This window comes from Silene latifolia, chromosome X, assembly GCF_048544455.1.
Source record: "Silene latifolia isolate original U9 population chromosome X, ASM4854445v1, whole genome shotgun sequence".
Classification (NCBI taxonomy): domain Eukaryota; kingdom Viridiplantae; phylum Streptophyta; class Magnoliopsida; order Caryophyllales; family Caryophyllaceae; genus Silene; species Silene latifolia.
The window spans coordinates 66,860,549-66,880,223 of record NC_133537.1 but is presented as its reverse complement, the minus strand read 5'-3'; the positions used below and the strand labels follow the sequence as shown (position 1 = coordinate 66,880,223).

At 40.1% G+C, this 19,675-nt stretch overlaps 1 protein-coding gene across 1 annotated transcript; it reads left to right on the top strand.

The window, feature by feature from the left end:
* Positions 1-3,526: 3,526 nt before the first annotated feature.
* Positions 3,527-8,369, top strand: LOC141617527 (uncharacterized). Its single transcript, XM_074434720.1, has 4 exons — positions 3,527-3,958; positions 4,061-4,519; positions 4,670-4,964; positions 6,895-8,369. Exons 1-4 carry the CDS (start codon positions 3,527-3,529, stop codon positions 8,367-8,369), a joined length of 2,661 nt encoding a protein of 886 aa, XP_074290821.1.
* The last annotated feature ends 11,306 nt before the right edge of the window (positions 8,370-19,675 follow it).

Genomic DNA, 19,675 nt, shown 5'->3' with positions numbered 1-19,675 from the left:
AAGGTTAACCTCATCAGTCTTGCTAGTAGAGCCATAAGAACGACTCGTCGAGCCTTGATATCCACGACCTACCATTTTGGACAAGACCCCTTTACGGATGTCATCTTCAATTCTTTTCCCTAGCACAGTTAGATCTTTGAAGGTCTTTATGTTTTGGTACCTCAAGTGATTTGCATAAATGGGTCTCAAATTATCCATGAATTTATCCACGAGGGTAGCTTCATCTGGACATTCCACTAACTGTGTGCTAGTCTTGCTCCACCTACTTAGGAAGTCGGTGAAGCCTTCTTTTTCATTTTGGGTAAGAACCTCTAGAGTACGCATGTTGACTTGGATTTCAGCATTATCCGCGTATTGTTTAGCGAACTTAATTGCAGCATCATCCCAGGTGGCAATCTTCTTGTGCTCCAAAGAGTAGAACCATTGTTTAGGAATGGTGTCGAGAGATGAAGGAAAGATCCTTAAGAACATCTCAGGTTTGATGCCTTTGATAGACATGTAGTCTTTGAAAGCACGAATGTGGTTCAAAGGGTTTTCATGTCCCTTAAACTTCGGGATGTCAGTCATGTTGAAGTTGGTTGGCAATTTAGCATCCATGGCCTCATACTTGCGATTATTCTCCCTGTAGATGTCATCTCCCTTGAGGTACATTAGTTGCTCCTCCAAATATTGGAGTTGTTTTTTTAGCTTCAGTAAGACCTATTGGAGGGTTGGTTTCTGGTTTACCAATGAAGGGTGGAAGGTTATCATGCATGGCCTCACTAGGAACATCGCTTTCTGTAGGAGAAAGCCTAGTTTCTACAGTAACAATTCGGCCTTCAATAGTGTTGAGGCGATCATAAACCTGGTCTTGGCTTGTTTGGAGACGAGCGAGCGCAGCTAGGATTTGATCATTACCATTTTGGGGTTGACCAATCTGGCTTGTGGTACTAGTTCCAGGCATCTTGGAACCTGGATAAGAGGTTGACGATGAATCAAAACACGATCGACCATTCTAGCACACTTACTCAAAGAAATGACTCAACTTTGTGAAGTGGGAGTGTGCCACTGTGTTAAGTGAGGTTTGAAAATGACAAAGGTTTGAAATGTTTGTCCTAGACAACTGTAATGTAGTTGTAGGAGTGTTGACTCGAAGTGAGGTTTTTGAAATGGGTTTTGAGGCCCGAACTTTGACTAGATATTTGGACAGAATTTTGACTCATTTTGCGCTAATCTTGGCCATTTTTAAAAATGTTTACATTTTAAAAAAAAGGTTTTTGATTTTACAAAATTCGTCATGGTTTTGTTTTTTTTAAAAATGGTGATCACATATGATACAAGCATTCATACAGGCATTATAACGGTATGTTTAGTGCATTTATAAGGGTTTTGGATTAAAAGGGTGGGTTGCCATACCGAGCAATCAAACCCCGGTCCGTGGAGAGGTCCGTGCCAAACATGAGTAAGGTCGGTTCCTAGTCCATTTCCTGGAGTAGTGAAAACCCTTGATACACACATGAGTAAGCATCATGATATGGTTCACGTCAATCACTATCCATCCTTAGGCCCAGATAAGAATTTGGACCGTCCAGTCCAGACGGGACGACTGGTCGAATGGGTTGGGTTGGGTCTAGGAAGGCCGAATAAAACGACCTAGGAAGTTCGAGTAATGAAAACCGACAACTGTCTCATATAAACTATTCCCTAACCTTGTTCAAGTTTCACCCTTGGCAACACGTAAGTGTATTATTCCCCAGCGGAGTCGCCAAACTGTGGATACGGGGGGCCCACGGGGGTGCTTGGGAAACAAATGTTTGCATTTGTGGAGTCGCCACCAATTTATTGTGGAAAATTGGAAATCGTTCGAATACTTCGCGTCAAGTCAAGACACAAAGTAGTGACATAGACACTAAGAACTCGTTACCCTTAGCATTCTATGTCTAGAATGACTCTCGTGGATGCAAATGAACACGGATGTTCACAGAGATCTGGAGTAAGGGGTGAGGGTACGTATTAAGAAGTCCTTTTACTGAACACCTAATCCCGCCCGCCTCGATAGCGGCCTGTACTAATGATTAGGGAAATCGTTTGTACTCGATATGCAGTCAATTATATGCATGCAATGCAACATCCACAGATTAATCCTAGCATGTGAGAATTAACTAAGTCGTGACGAAGAGAATGATTTCTAGAGAGAGAAAATCCTCTCTAGAAAATTAGGGTTTCGGTTGCACTATGGCAAAGAAACCACGATCAAAATCTTCTCTCAACAAACAAAAAATTCAATCCAAGGCAAAATTACGACTTTCTTTCACAAATACTGCTGATCTTCGTCTTGATAATAGTGATAATAGTGACGAAATGGGTGAACCTACTGATTTTGAGATACCAGCTGCTTGTTCTGAAGGTCCTGTGATTCCGCAATCCTCTGACGCGAAGACCACTCGTTCGGTTAGTGAGATTATAGGGATTCCGGTCCTTAATCTGGATATTGTGGTTGAAACTGTTGAATCTGAAGAATCTGAAGTCCCTGAGGCAGAGGATGAACCAGTTGCTGAAGAACTTGGGTGGACTCAAGTTACTGGTAAGCGTCGTCCTAATACTCCGGTTAAGCAATCTATTCAAATCACTCTTGATGATGTTAAACCAGAGCTTGAATACTGGTCAACTGCGGTCATCTGTTATGTGTTGGGGGTAACCCTCCATGGGCACAGTTATCTGGGTTCATTAAGACTATTTGGGGGCAATATAAATATGATAAGGTGTCCTTCTTACCTAATGGGGCGTTCCTTGTACACTTCCCGACCATGGAGTGTAGAGACTTGGTTTTAAAGCAGGGTTTCCCAATGTTTGGCAACAAGGACTGAAACTGCTTCATTGGCTAAGGAACCTGTTAAGTCTGTCCCAGTTTGGATTCGTTTGTGTGGTGTGGGCCTTAAATTCTGGGGAGCATCTAGTCTGGAGAAAATAGCTTCTCTTATTGGTAAGTTTATGAGAGCTGATACTTCTACCATGGATAAGACCAAAATTGGCTATGTTCGTCTTATGGTGGAGGTTGAAATAGGCCAAGAATTACCGGATAGAATTTATTTTCATGATGAAAAGGGAGAAGATGTCAGTGTTGGTGTGGAGTATGAGTGGAAACCAGTAAATTGTGGAGCCTGTAAAGGTATTGGTCACACTAAAGAGGCTTGTATTAAGAAGGCATCAGCGCCACGCATAGTTCAGGTGTGGAGGCAAGTGGTGAAGGCCCCTGGCCTTGTGGCTCCTCCTTCACAACCTCCTGCAACAGTAGCGCCAGTCCCTAAGACTCCCTTTGGTGGTCCTACTCATCATGACTCGTCTCTGATACCTATTACTAGCCCTATACTTCAGGTCACTAGGCAGGAGTTTGTGTCCAGTTCTGCTACCAGTCCTGGCAAAACTTATACTGAGGCGGTGTCACCTACTAAAGATAAGGGGAAGAGTATTGAGCAAGTATCAGTTGATGGTGGAGAAGCGTCTTCTAGTGCTAATAAATAAATTAGGCTTTTGGAATGTACGTGGAATGAATAATCCAAATAAACAGCTAGATATTAAGAGACTTCTCTATCAGAATAAGGTTGGTTTATTTGGTTTAGTTGAGACTAAAATTAAAGAGCATGACTTCTTAACTGTTCTGCATAGATTAGGTCATTACTGGGAGGGAGTTAATAATAATAGTCATCATCCTGGAGGAAGAGTTTGGGTAATTTGGCTGCCACAGTTATTTTCTATTCACCTCCTTGCTAGTTCAGATCAACATATCACTGTTGAGGTTACTGAAATTAGCTCTGGTGATTCTTTTGGGTATACTGTGGTTTATGGCTTCAATTCTGATGGTGAGAGGCAGGGATTATGGAGTCAGCTTAACAACCTTAAGGATAATTGCACTAAACCTTGGTGCATTTGTGGGGACTTCAATTCTTTGCTTAACTATAATGAGAGACTTGGGAGTGATGTGACTTGGAATAAAATCAGAGATTTTAGATAGTGTGTCAGTTATTGTGATGTTACTGATATCCAAGCTTATGGTTCTTTTTATACTTGGAAAAATAAGCAGGATCCTACCACAGGGGTTTTATCTAGAATTGACAGATTCCTGGTTAATATTGATTGGATGCTCCTTTATCCTGATAGCAAGGCTTATTTCATGAATGAGGGTAACTTTGATCACTGTCCCTGTATAGTCTCTAGGAAACCTGATATACCTGCTAGGAAACCAAGCTTCAGATACTTCAACATGTGGAGTCTTGATCCTCAATTTATGGAAATTATACAACATGAGTGGAATAGAACAGTGGTGGGGGTCAAAATGTATCAGGTGGTTACTAAACTCAGAAATTTAAAGAAACCTTTGAAGTTGCTCAATAAGAACAAATTCTCTGATGTGGAACGCACTGCTGATATGTCTAGGCTCATTTTGGATGATTTGCAAACTCAGCTTCATCAGAACCCTCATGACAATCAGCTCAGTCTTGCTGAAAGAGAGGCTGCAGACTCCTATGCCACCTTGCAGAAAGCAAAACTTAGCTATTTGAAACAGAAATAAAAAACTGAGTGGTTGCATGGGGGTGATGAAAACTCCAGATATTTTCATAGTCAGATAAAATAGAGACAAATTCAGAGCAAAGTTTTTCAGATTAAAGATGTTCATGGGATTGCTCATCAGGACCCTCAAGATATTGAGAAAGCATTTATGGAGTATTATGAAGGTCTTTTGGGAACTAGCAGCCCTACTACTAATGTCCATAAGGCCAATGTTAGAACTGGTAAAGTTATTGATGAGTCTTTATCTCATATTCTTTTACAACCTGTTACTCATGAGGAAATTAAGGCTTGCTTTTTCTCTATTCCTGCATCTAAAAGCCTTGGTCCAGATGGATTTAATAGTCAATTCTTTAAGGACTCTTGGGACATTGTGGGGCCTGGGATTTGTGATGCTATTAAGGACTTCTTTTCTACTGGTAAGCTCTTAAAATAGCTCAATACTACCAATATTACTCTTATCCCAAAAGTCAGTAACCCCACAAGTGTTCTTGAATTCAGACCTATAGCCTGTTGCAATACTATATATAAATGCATTGCCAAGCTCCTTTGCAATAGATTGGAAAAAGTTTTGCCTGAACTGGTGAGTATTAACCAAGGGGGATTCATTAAAGGCAGAAATATTGTTGAGAATGTTCTTATTTGTCAGGATCTTGTGAGTTTATATACTAGGAAAGCAGCCTCCTGATACGTGCATTTTATATAGTCCTTTTAGCCTATTTTAGCATGTATTATTGTGTACTTTTTTACTATTTATATTGCATTATGCCCGAATTGGCTACTTTGGTTCGTTTTGTCCATTTTGTAGAAATGAACGCGAAAGTAGTGGAATCGTACCCTTTTTCGTCCTTTTTGCATGCATTTAGAGGAGACGGGATTTTTCCAGAGTGAGATACTGCATTGGGAAGCGTGAAGGCACGGTTTACGAGGAAGCCGGGCATGGATTTGAGCTGAATTGAAGACAGAAGACTCGATCGAGTGCTTTTGTTACTCGATCGAGTGGTTTCTACATCCTTGGTTGGTCGATCGAGTGCTTTTCTACTCGATCCAGAAGTGCTATAAAGAGGGGTTACTCGATCGAGTAACTATTCTACTCGATCGAGTAGATTTTATGGAGTTTTGCTCGATCGAGTGGTTTTATTCCACTCGATCGAGTGGTTTTTGCTGGCATGGGCTTTAGTTAGCCCGTGAGTTTATTTTATCTTATGGACTTAGTTGTTTTTCTATTTAAGCATTACGTTACTAGGGAGAATTTTCCTACTATCAAAGTTTATCTATCATTCAAGACTGCGTACTGTTCTCTCCTTCACTGTAACTTTATTTTGGGATTTATTTCGCTCGGATTTGATTGTTCTTTACGCCGGATTCGCACGATTGTAATCTCTTTCTCCTTTCTTAATAATAAACTTCATTTCATTTGCTTTAATTCTTCGTCTTGCTTTATTTACTTTTTGCCCTAATTTACTTTTTATGCAATTTATTTATAGTTTTAATATGTTGAATGCTGGTTATTTATCTACTGTTAGTTTTGATAGTATTAATAGCAATATGAGTAGCTAAATCTAATTTATGTTGGGATTAGGGGATCTACGGTAGAAATGTGATGATGTAGTAAATAGTTTTGATGAATTAATTGTGAGATTCTGTCACCATAGCAATTTAATTGTATTTTACCGACTTAGTTGAGTGCACGCTTCTGAGTCCTCCCTTTAATTTGGCTAAAATTAATCCTAGATCGAGAGATTGGACTAAATAGGCCTGCTATGAACAGTAGACTACCCTGACGAAGATGAAAGTTAAGTTAGTGGTAATTTAGGATAGAAAGTGGACCGAATGGACCTTTCCATATCCGTCTCGCATTAATCTGTCTAAGTTGTTTACAGTTGAATAACTGAACTACCGTAGTGAACCGAAATCCTGACATGACCCTTCTCTATCTGATAGTTTAGTTCTATTTCCTGGTTTTACTGCTCTTTTCTCTACTTCTCTTCCTTTAAACCTTTAGTTTAGAAAACAATTCAAACAACCCCCCCCCCCCCATTTGTTACCAAATAAACGGACTTCTACAGATATCTTGCCTCCCTGAGGAGATCGACCTGACTTCCCTAGCTATATAGTTAGTTTAGTTAGTTTATTTTTGATAGGTACACGACAGACGTATCACCTCCTCTAGATGTCTTGTTAATATTAACCTGAGGAAGGCTTATGATAGTGTTGAGTGGGACTTCATTTCTCAAATGCTCCATCATTTGAAATTCCGTGCACAGTTCATTGCGTGGATTATGAGTTGTGTCTCCTCTCCTACCTATTCCTTGACTCTTAATGGGAATTCTTTTGGTTTTTTCAAAGGCAAACGTGGGCTTAGACAGGGTGATCCTCTCTCTCCACTCCTCTTTACTATATGTATGGATTACCTCTCCAGGATCCTCAATGTTATAGGGCAACAAGATGACTTTAAATTCCATCCACTGTGTGGTCATTTGAAACTGAATCATCTTTTATTTGCTGACGACCTTCTTCTCTTTTCTAAAGGCACTGATACTTCTATAATGTGGCTGCTAAGGGCCTTTGCTACTTTCTCAGCAGCCTCTGGTCTTTGCCTCAACAAAGAGAAAACTGAAATTTACTTCAATGGTGCTCAACCTCAGACTGTGGAGGCTATTTTGCAGGTCTCTGGATTTAAGAAGGGGTCCCTTCCCTTCAAGTATCTGGGGGTCCCTATCTCGTCTAAGAAGCTTACAAAAACTGAGGGAAGGAAACTTATTGATAAAATCACTGCTAGGATTAGATCTTGGGGGGCTAACCATCTGTCCTATGCTGGTAGACTCACTTTGGTTACCTCAGTTTTACAGTCCTTGCATTCTTATTGGTCTAATATCTTTCTAATACCTAATGGCATTATGAATAGGATTGATAGTCTATGTAGGAATTTTTTGTGGGGGGGGGGGGGGGGTAAGGATTCTTATTTACGTGCCCCTGCTGTGAGTTGGGATAAATGTTGTCTGCCCAAATCAGAAGGTGGTTTGGGGATTAAGCATTCAAAAAATTGGAACAAGGCTTTGCTTGGGAAGTATGTCTGGTGGATTGCCTCCAAGAAAGATCATTTGTGGGTGAAGTGGATATCTCATGTTTATTTGAAGGATACTCATTGGACCGACTATAATCCTCCCCCTGATTGTAGTTGGTCTTGGAAAAAAATTGCACATATCATGAGCATTTTTAGGCCTGCATACTCTGATGATTGCTGGATGGGTAAGCAGGTTGACTATTCTGTTAATGAGGGTTACAAGTGGTTAAGGGGACCTAATCCTGAAGTCAGCTGGTGGAGAGTTTGCTGGAACTCTATGAATGTCCCTAAAACTTCCTTTATTTATTGGGCTGTTGTTCTACGCAGATTACTTACTAAAGACCGTCTTGTTCGTATGGGAGGTGCCTCTGATCTGAGCTGTTTTCTTTGTCACAGTCACGATGAATCTCATGATCATCTCTTTTTTGACTGTTTATATAGTAACAGATGTGTGCAGCTGCTGCAGCATAAGCTTCAATTTTATTTTGATCCTCATGATCTTGTCAACTGGAGCAGAAAAGGGAGAAGGAATAGCCTGTTGGTGAGAAGGGTTACTTGTTCTTGCTATATTCAGTTGATTTATCTTATATGGCAGGAACGTAACAAAGCAAGATTGTATTCTAAAGTTACCCAACCTGGCCTTATTGTTAACCAAGGAATTCAATCTGTGTGCACTCGGTTCAGGACTAGAAACAAAGCTGCCATTACCAGAGATGATGAAGTTTGGCTCCACCATTTGTCTCAGTTGTTTGTTTAGTAGGACAGTTACTGTTTATACTTGTTAGATACATTTTTGTAATCAGTCACATATACGAACTTTTGTACTCCTTTGATGATGATTAATATACTTAACTTTTCCAAAAAAAAAAGAGAATTAACTAAGTCGGTGAACATATAATTAGCACTTATTAACGTCGAATTAGGGTTTAAAATTAATTACATGTCAAAAATATATTTAAGACGGATAATCTGAGAAAAACAAGAGAAAATAAATTAGGATAACACCGATAGATTAGAGTGATATTACGGTTAATAGTCAATTAATACGTAAACTAATGAATTAGGTCAAAAAAAGAACGGAAGTTCAGAGATAGAGCTCAACCTGGAACAGGCGCAACAATGTTGCGTCTCTTGGAAGAGGCGCAATGGTCACTGTGTCTGTTCCTGAGGTGAGTTCTGGCTGTGAAGTCAGAACTGCGTGTTGTTAATATTCGTTGGTGTTTTTAATGATTGATTATGGATATTTGACTCGGATGAAAGTGGTTTAGCATATTATTAACATGCAAAATCGGTCATAAAAGCGGTAAAAATGAATTAAAACGAATTAGAACGAATTAAGACGAATTAGAAATTAATTATAAATTAATTAGGGTTATTTAGGTTAAACTATTAAGATGGAAACAATACGCAAGTCGTGATAAACAGATGAAAACATATACAAAAGTCGAATTCCAGAGATTTGATATGAACGAATCGAATCTCCAAAATTCGGGTTTGATTTGGTGACGAAAACCCGCAAATATTGATTATAAGGGATTTAAGTCGGATTTAAAGCGATAAATTATTATGAATATGTGTTATAATTATTATATACGAATGAATAAGAAGAAAATAAGAAAAAACAACAAAAGAAGACGAATTAACAAAGAGGCGAGGAAGAAGAAGAAAAGCAGGAACTGCGGCAGCCTCTGGAAGAGGTGCAGCAGATGCTGCGACTCTTCGAAGAGGCGCATCAGTTGCAGCGTTTCTTCTCGACGTCTGCCTATAGTTAATCCGTAAAAACAGTTTGATAAAAGGATTTTTAGAAATCGTTCTTATGCATATTTTTGACGTAAACCTTACATTAATTGGTACAATAATAAAATACAATAATAAAAGATGGGATTTAGACCCTCATACTTACATGTTTGATGAAACGAGATTAACTAAGTTAACGTTTAGTGATTGCTCGACTCCAATGTATGATGAAAGTGCCCTCTTAAGAGGATTTAGATTAAATTGATTGATTAATTGAGTGTAGTTGGTCAAATTGGTCGGTCATACAAAGTGACTGGTACTCAGAAGGATCCGAGCTTATGTGGTCGATTGATTAAGCACGTAGATGTCAATAAGCTTAGAGCAAGGTCTTAGAATGCAAAGGGAGAAGAGAAGGGCGGACACTCGCGTGAGAAATATGAGGAACGAAGGTCCCTATTTATACTAATCACACGGGGGAATTATGGAATGACTAAAACTTTGGAAACAAATCTCGAAAAGATCTGAAAATAAGCAGAAAAGGGTTGGGGAAGAGGCGCAGCAACCACTGCGGCTCTTGGAAGAGGCGCATCAGGTGCTGCGTCCATTCCCCAGAGGTTTCCTCCTGCGGAAGAAAGATTTCCGCGTTTCTTTTATGGAATTACGGTATATCTCGACTTCCTTATTCCTTAAAATAAGATTTTCGGGATATATTATACCAAAAGGATATAAAAATAAATTATGGAATAAATATCCGGAATATTCTAGAACATTCCGACTCGGCATTTTAAACGGTTTATTATAAAATGAAGCGGTTTTTGACACGGACTCCAAATGAACTCTAATTACTGTCAAAACGACCGTAATGGCGCGTAGATGACAACCAAGGGGTAGACACAAGTATTTGAGCTATCACTTGACGATAAACTTACGAACTGTCATAAATCGTTCCGTGTACCAAACATGCGGCCCAATCATCACCGGGTGGTTTGCAGGAGGTGCAGAAATGAGGTATCTACACAATGTCACCGTTACAATCACTTTGACTTTGGGTTTGACAACAAACCCATGATAAGACACGCTAACTCCCTTAGGACCACTCAAAGAGACTCTCTTTTAGTGACAATCTATTCTAGCCTTATACTTACCCAGCCAATCCATACCAACTATCATCTCAAAACCATCCATAGGAAACTCTAACAAATCCACTGGAGGTCAATCTGCCCAACTATCATAGATACACCTTTATACAACCTCCCACAAGATACTGACTCACCCGACGATATAAAAACCTCAGCTTTTACAGACACAAACTCTCTCAAACCCAAAAGCTTAGCATGACTCGACGATATAAAAGATTGTGACGCCCCCGAATAAAACAAAACAAAGGTAAAAACACCATTAACAAGAAAGGTACCCGTGATCACGTGAGAATCATCCTCGGCAGCTTTCTTGCCCATGATGAATAACTTGCCACCGGTCTTTTGTCGACCCCTAGTTGTTGTTAGCTACCGATTTCTGATAAGAGTTACCGCCATTACGGTTAGATCCACCGTTGTTGTTACTCTGACCTTCTTGGTTATTCCATGAACCAGCCGGCCTGTTGCTCGCGTAACTCTGAGACGGACTCTGTGAGAAACTCCCCTACGATGGTCTCTGAAAACCTCTCCCCACAGCACTAGTACACTCATGCCTTTTGTGGCCCATACCGCCACAGTTATAGCAAGAGATGTTCCAGCTACTACTACTACCACCACGACCATGCCCAAAAGAAGCTCCAATACTAAAACCCGATCCCGATGAGTAAGCCCTCGCTTGGTTGTGGTTACCCCTCTTGTAACTGGACTGACCACCACCCTCACTCTCAGCCTTTCTCTTCTCAAGACCCATCTCCTTGTTCTCCTTGGCCATTTCGACCAATCTCTCAGCTCTCCCTGCTCGCTCATACACTTCCTTAGCATCTGTAAGGACCACAACTGGTAGCTTCTCCATTATCTTGTAAGTCAACCCCTTCTCAAATCTCCGTGCCAAGTTCTCCTAATTCAACCCCATATCCTCTGCATACCTAGACTTCTCATTAAACTTATGATAGTACTCAGTCACAGTCATATCCGGAGTCATATTAAAATCATCAAACTCCACCGTAAACTTACTACGAACATGCTCAGGTACAAACTCTCGGCACATAGCTCTCTTAAACTCACTCCATGGTATAGCTGACTTACCCTGCCTCACATACAAATCTAGGGCACTCTCCCTTACCTTATCCCACCACTCTTCCATAGCATCTCTCAAGTAGAATGCAACTTGTTCCACTTTGAAGTCCTCGGGACAGTGAACCACATTCAAGATGTTCTCCATCTCCCTATGCCAATTGTCGAACAAAATTGGCGCACCGGTACCCATATACTCTTTTGGGTTGAAGCGGCCTATCGTAGTGCTCATCTTGGCAATGTCCACCCCGGCTTCTTTGTCTTTTCCAAACTTTTTCAGGGCCTCGATAAGCGCATCTTGATGCTCAAGCATCTTGACTATCTCATCTACACTCATTTCTTGCGCGCTAGTGTATAAAGCAGATCTCTTTGGCGGCATCTTTAAGCTATAAGAGAAGAGACAAACATAAACACATACCCTACGACTCAACGCTTATATGACATGCACAAACCACACTCGATCGAGCAACTAAACCCACTCGATTGAGTTGAGGTCACTCAATCGAGTTGCCCACTTACTCGATCGAGTAACTCAACTCTAGAACCCGACCAGAACGTGTCACATAACCCACTCGATCGAGCCCTACAAGTACTCGATCGAGTAGCCCCCACTCGATCGAGTATCCCACTTACTCGATCGAGTGCCCCAAAACAGCAGCGACTGCCTAAAAATTGTCATATACCCCACTCGATCGAGCTCAGCCCACCCGATCGAGCCCAACCTACTCGATCGAGTATCCCCCACTCGATCGAGTCATGCTGACTTTCTAGCTACCCGCATGCTTTAAATTAACAACTTTTCGCAACAACATTGATATATATATATATATATATATATATATATATATATATATATATATATATATATACATATACATATACATATATATATATATATATATATATATATATATATATATATACATATATATATATATATATGTATACATATAGCCCACTCGATCGAGCCCAACCTACTCGATCGAGTATCCCGCACTCGATCGAGTCATGCTGACTTTCTAGCTACCCGCATGCTTTAAATTAACAACTTTTCGCAACAACATTGATATATATATATATATATATATATATATATATATATATATATATATATATATATATATATATATATATATATATAGATTTAGATCCGGTGAGAACGATCACTCGGTGAGAACGTACTACCCACACCCAATTATTAAAAACAAACGCTGTCATATTCTCTACACTCCCGTCATCATTTTCCAAAAATTCCCAAAATGAAACAAATACAAACCTATCCCCCAAAACATCACGCACAATAAAGTAAATAACTCTTTTGCACCTCAATTCATCAAAATCAATTAAATTCCGATCATCAACTGCCTTTCAATTTAGTTCGGTTCCCGATCTGATCTCTTGTTAGCCTAATTTCGATCGATATCTGACGTTTTCAACTTCTCGAACAACTAATCGATTAAAATTGAAGAACTGCGTTTATTAGGTACGAAAAGCTTTGATCAGTTTTAATTGTTGGCAATATCATCTTCTGGAATTGCGGAAATTTTATCAATTTCCTCGAGCTCATCTGCTAATGCAAATACTTCCGGATGCTTCGAAGCTCGCCGCTGGATCAGTCATCAAAATTTTGTAAAAAATTTCATGAAATTCTTCTGTTTTGCTCGAATTTGATTTTCGGTTAATAATTTTACAGAGAAACTGGTCAAAGAACAAGCTTCGGTGAGAATTGATCTTGATTTAGCGGTAATTTGATGATTTAACTAAATTGTGAGCTTTTTGTGTGATTGTGAAGCTGCAATTAACGAATTAATGAGTATTACATTTGATTTCGATATGAATTGTGTAGAATTTGAAGTTGAAGAAATCGATGAAATGACGGTGACGAGTGAATGATCAATGGAGGTCGAGCATGGTAATGAAGCTGATGAATGGAGTTCGGGTTTAACGGTGATGAAGATGGCGGATTGATGATGAAGGTGAATGGAGGTGATGGATGTGGTTGCTGCAGTTGCTTGGTGTCGATGAGCATGATGGTGATGTCGTGGTGAATTTTTGGGATGATGATGGATGGCACGTGTTGAATGCAGGTCGTGGTGGTTGATGATGGTGGAGTTGAGTTGATGATGCAGGTGGTAGTCGTGATGAAGGGGGAAGAAGACGGGTTTGATGGTTATGGTGATGTGGTGGACGAAATAAAGTCAATGATGGTGAGATGGTGCAGGTCTGGTGATGAATGAATGGTTTAATGGTGAATGATGAAAGCAAATACAGGGAGGTTGATGATGATGATGAATGTGAAAAGTAGTACTCCCTATTAGTCTGTCAAAGTCAAGCTTTTGACTTTAAGATAATCACTTGCTTCTTTATTTTCTTCACTTCTCTTTAATAAAAATTTATGTAAAAAGTGTACCTAGTATAGAAAAAAATGTATCTACATCATTATAAAATGTATCTAGAATTTATGTAAAAGCGTGCCTATAATAATGTAAAGTGTATCTGAGAATCTATGAAAAAAACGTATCTAACATGTATTGTAATGTATTTAGTAGCTGTAAAAAAAATCTATCAAATTGTGGGTATCAAAGTGTATATGACATTTGGTTAACAAAAAGTGACTAGTACTATTAAAAAAGTGTATCTACATTCTTAAAATGCGTATATAAAATTTTGGTAAAAAGTGTACCTACTTTAGTTTAAAGTGTATATGAGATTTTGTAAAAAAAAAAAAAATGTATCTACATTCTTAAAATGCGTATATAGAATTTTGGTAAAAAAGTGTACCTACTTTAGTTAAAAGTGTATATGAGATTCGGTAAAAAAAAAAAAAAAAAAAAAAAGTGTATCTACATTCTTAACATGCGTATATAGAATTTTGGTAAAAAAGTGTACCTACTTTAGTTAAAAGTGTATATGAGATTTGGTAAAAAAAAAAGTGCACCTTTTATATATATTCTAATGTATCTAGTGCGTTCTCACCTTCTCACCGAGTGTTCGTTCTCACCGGATCCCACCTCTATATATATATATATATATATATATATATATATATATATATATATATATATATATATATATATATATATATATATATATACGTAAGCGCAACATCCTATTCACATGTTTCTATAATGCCACATTATAAATCATCATCATGCAACTTCATTATTCACAACAACATATTATCACATGAACTATCTCACCTTTTTCCACCACATCCTCCATTCCTCCACAATCATTTGTCCAACAAATCATACAACACATCATCCAATATATGCAATAGAACTTTAATAAACACTTAGCGATCCCATGACACCCCATAGTAACCGGTTCAAAGTTGTAGGGCGAGTTCGCGATTTTAGGACGTCTCCCAAGCCTTTGCATTAGCTCCTAACAACTCATACCCGGGTTCATTTTAGTTGGACTCCCTAGATTCATTGGGTTCATTAGTTACAGGTTCCAAAATCGTCGCTCTGATACCACTTTGTAATACCCCCATACACCAAGGTGCCTTACCAGGACCACCTAATGCATGGAAATGCCACCATCTCGGTTACCCGAGACAATGTATATCAAATTGACCATAACGAAACATACTTTAGATAATTAAGTAAACAAATTTAAGTGATTACATAAACCAAATCCCAAAACTGTAAAGTGAGTACAAATGTTCCAAAACCAAAACCAACTAAAGGAAACAAGTTCAAAGACACAGTGGAAGACTCTAGCGACACGTGATGACTCCATCCCAGCTATCCCTTGCGCAAGCCATCTCATACCTGCTCAATAACTGCTCACCAACCCCGAATGGATCACCACAGTTTTCAAAACATTTAAACGGGGTCAGTTATTGATTACACAAAACAAGATACACAAGATACAACACACAGATCACCCAATTCCGTCACATCCCCACACACCTGACTATACACTAAAGTGTGTAGTCTTGCCAGAATACTCTTCGTAACAGATATTCCACGCCGCCAGTGGGGGACCGTAGCCGTACCCACCAAATCCCCGCTTATATATTCCGGGCGAAAACTCAAGTTCCTTAATGTGCACATCCCCTCCTGTGGAGGGTTCCACAGAGGGCGAATCAAGGGCGTGAAGCCACTCCCGCAAGTGACTCCATTCAGCCGAGGGCGCGCCTCGCGAACCACACACAACACAACCAACCAAATTACACAATAACAATTACCAATACGATAAAGATCAACAACAGTAAACAACCACAACAATCCACCATCAAAACCATGTAATCAATAACCGAGTAGGGAAACCCTACCTGAAAGGCAAATCACCAAGATCGTCACAAATCCGCTATTCAATACTGCACCTCTACGAAACCACCTTCTATAATCACATAATCATAACATTGCTATCTAACAATCACCAAACGCCCAAAATCCCCCAAAATACCCAATTAGGGTTTTAAACTAAATTAACGAAAAGACATAAAAACTGTATAAGGATCTTACCCACAATACGACGGATTCAACGGCGTAAAGAACACAACGATCCGACAATTCTAGCCCTTTGGATTTGATAACAATGCGAAGAAGAAAGAAACGTAACTTTGTTTAAGCTTTGTGAGATTTTAGAAAATGTATAAAGTGAAAAAGAAACTGACGGAAGTGTTTATATAACTTCCTCGCATTGCTAACAAAACCCGGCAAAATAACCCGTAAAACCGACTTATTCGATCGAGTACGTAAGTTACTCGATCGAGTAACCCACTTACTCGATCGAGTACCTATCAGCAGAACACTGTTTCCAAATCCAAACTCACTTACTCGACAGAGTAAGCCTTACTCGATATAGTACCCAACAGTATAGAAAATCGTAGTACTACACCTATAGGAATATGTTTTTTTAATATACGGAATTTTTTTTTATTTCCTTACCTTTTATTCCGAATTCTTCATTTCACATTTCGTCAAATGCACACTTATCCATTTTTATTCTTTTTTAAATTTTGGGGAATCATTTCAATCCCTCACTCGTCTCAAAATTTTCTAAACTCATTTTCTTTTATTTCTTATTTTAAGGGGAAGCACTCCCATTATCCGTCGCGCGTTGAGTCAATTTGCTCACTAAAATGGGGCACTTGTTTTTTTTTTCTTTTCTTCTTTTTCGACTTGATCAAGTTACATTTTGTGCTATTTAAAGCCAAATTCTTATGCTATATGTTCTACGTTTGATTTTTCTATATGAAGTTCGGCAGCATGACGGCGTACACCGTTAAAATGCCAATACTATTTCAAAGCTAACCTGCAGATACCAACATATTTCACACCCAGCAGCAACGAATGGCTCGCAGGCCATGACATATATACAACAAAACATTCATATGTACAACAAAATTCGTGCTCATGCCCGAAACCATAAAATGTACAAAAATACAAAACTAGCCATGACGATCAGCTACACAATCCCTCAACTCAGCCACCATCGCCTCAAGGATAGCGAGGTCAGTGTCTCGAACCTCCAGCTCCCTCGAAAAGCGAGTCGTCTCCTCACGCGACTCCTCGAGCTCGCGCTCCAGCTCATGCTCCCTCTGAAAGGAAGGAAGTTTATAAATAACAAAGCAAAAGAATGCAAGTACATCGAAAGTGCTTCAAATGTTCATACATATAAGGAAAGAGAAAATGGAGGTTCATACCTGCCGAATCGGGCCACAACAGCCGTCGCTCGCAGCCGGTTGGCCATCTGCCACAGCTCCGCGTTCTCGACGGTGCCACCTTCATTTCAATAATAAGACAAGGATTAAAACCGTGTTCTTACACAATTATTTCCAAAAGGAAGAACAAGCCTAAACTGGGGGCTTACCCTCCTCACGACATGCTGCCACTCGTCGATTCCAGCCTCTGTCACCGTCGCAGTAAAAGACGGAATCTCCATCATCATCGTTGTACCAGCCAGCCAAGGGTACTCAAGTGTCTCGGGAAAAGATGGGAGCTCGACGCCCGTTACCTCGATCTCCTGTCGAGATAAAATTATCATTTCCAAGCAGTATTCAAATATGTCATTTCAAATAGTCAAAAGAAGGAAGAGAGCGTCACCACTCGCTCCTCCGTACAAACTCCGAGTACTCAAGCTCGGGAAGGAAGAGAGCGTCACCACTCGCTCCTGCGAGGTCAGACGTCCTCTCACCTCTGAAGGTTCCCTAAACATCGTTCGTGGAGGATCAATGGGAACCACAAAAGCGTCACGGAGGCACTGTCGGGCCAACGGCTCGCCCAGGTACCATACAGGTCCCATAGGCGTCGCCAAAAGCAACCTTCTCGAACTCCTAGGTCAGAGAACGTCGGCTACGAAAGCTGGAGCGTCAGTGTAGTCCTCCCAAGGTCTCGGCACCCACTGAAAGGGATACCAAGGGTCATTCCTACGATCGATATTGTTTCAAAGAAGAGAAAAACACAAATCAAAAGCAAGAAATGCTTGCACTATCAAGCTGCACGGCGTTGACACTCCTCCTACAAGTGTCGTAAGAAGATCGCTGGCTCTTCTGCAGGCACATGATCCCGTCTCTAACTACGGGATATTCTCTCGCCATGTGCGCTGCCCTCTTGGGAGCGAAGTTAGGGAAGTATGAGTATACCCATGCCTGAAAAGCGAAAATGTTTACAATCTCATTTCAATCACTACTATTTCAAACCAAATATATCAAAGCAATCCATCGTTACTCGGTCTTTTAATTCAAGATCAAATTCCAAATTTCAAACTTCAAAATTCAAATTCAAAATCAAAAATTAGTAATTCAATTCAAATTCAATCCGAAATTCAAATTCAATTTAAAAAATAAAAAAAAAACCAAGTTCAAATTCAAGCCAAAATTTCTAATTCAACCCGAATTCAATTCAAAATTTCAAATTAGTTCAAGTTCAAAAATTCAAACACAATTCAAGTTCAAGTTCAATTCAATTCAAATTCAAGTCAAAATTCCAAATTCATCTCAACTCAAGTCAAATCTCCACTTCAAATCAATTCAAAATGATCATTCCTAATTCAATTCGACTTCAATTCAAAGCAGTCTTTTGTTTCATGCTTCCAAATGATCTTTCATTAATAAGCAGCTCTAGAATTTCTAAAGGTCAAACAGAAAAAGAAAAAGAAAGGTTCATACCTCCAAAATGAGACCTGGACCGACAGTAGTAGGAGAAGTCCCATTCTCCATCAGCTCGGGACGAACAATGGCCATCATGTACCGTATGAGGACCGTAAAACTAAGAGTAACCCATTTCCAATGACCTAGGCTACTCAGGTCAGTATGGAAGGGAAGAAGCTTCATCGACAATAACCACCAGAGCCACAGTCGGGCTCCCTGCTCAGCTGTACATGATGGAGGAGGCACCATCTCACCACCTGCAGTCATCTGCACTCTCGATGGAGTCTTACCGTCAAAGTATTCCTTCACGTAAGAACTCGAGACTAGGCCGAGTACCCTAGCCGCAGCCTTGGCCAGGTTCCAGCTGATCAAACCTCTAGCCTTGGCTGAATCCGCTCTCATGGCCGTCGCAGGCCAAACTATCAGCTCATCTCCGCAAGGCAAGCCGGAGATCATGCCGTAGTCCTTCAAAGTGACCCCGATCTCCCAAAAAGGCATATGGAAAGTCGAGGTCGTGTCCTAGAAGCGATCTAGGAAAGCTCGAATCAGGCACATGTTGGCCCGAATCTTCTTCCTTTTGATCTCTCGCCAGCCACTCACCAAGGATCTGAAGGCTCCACGCTCGATGATTACCTTCTCCTCCTCCAATAGCTTCTCGTAGGCCTCCATCATGGTCGTGTACCCGAAAAAGGACCTCATGTTCCCGGCCTCCTACTTTTTTTTAACACGTTTTATTAGCTTCCTAGCTAAGTAAAGCAGATAATATAAAAAAGGACTTAGTATGAAGCAAGACAAGATCAAAATCTCACCATGCTCCTTGCCGTACGATACAACAAGTGACTCTCCACTGCCCAAATGACATGCCGGCCATCCCATTTATCTGCCCACTGAGGCGCAGGCACAAGCTGGCGCCCTTTCCTCCTCACATTGACCCTCCGGGCCACCTCTTCCTCCTCCTCTATTTCCTCCGCGTGAACCACCATGGTCATGAGGGGATCGACATCCACCTCC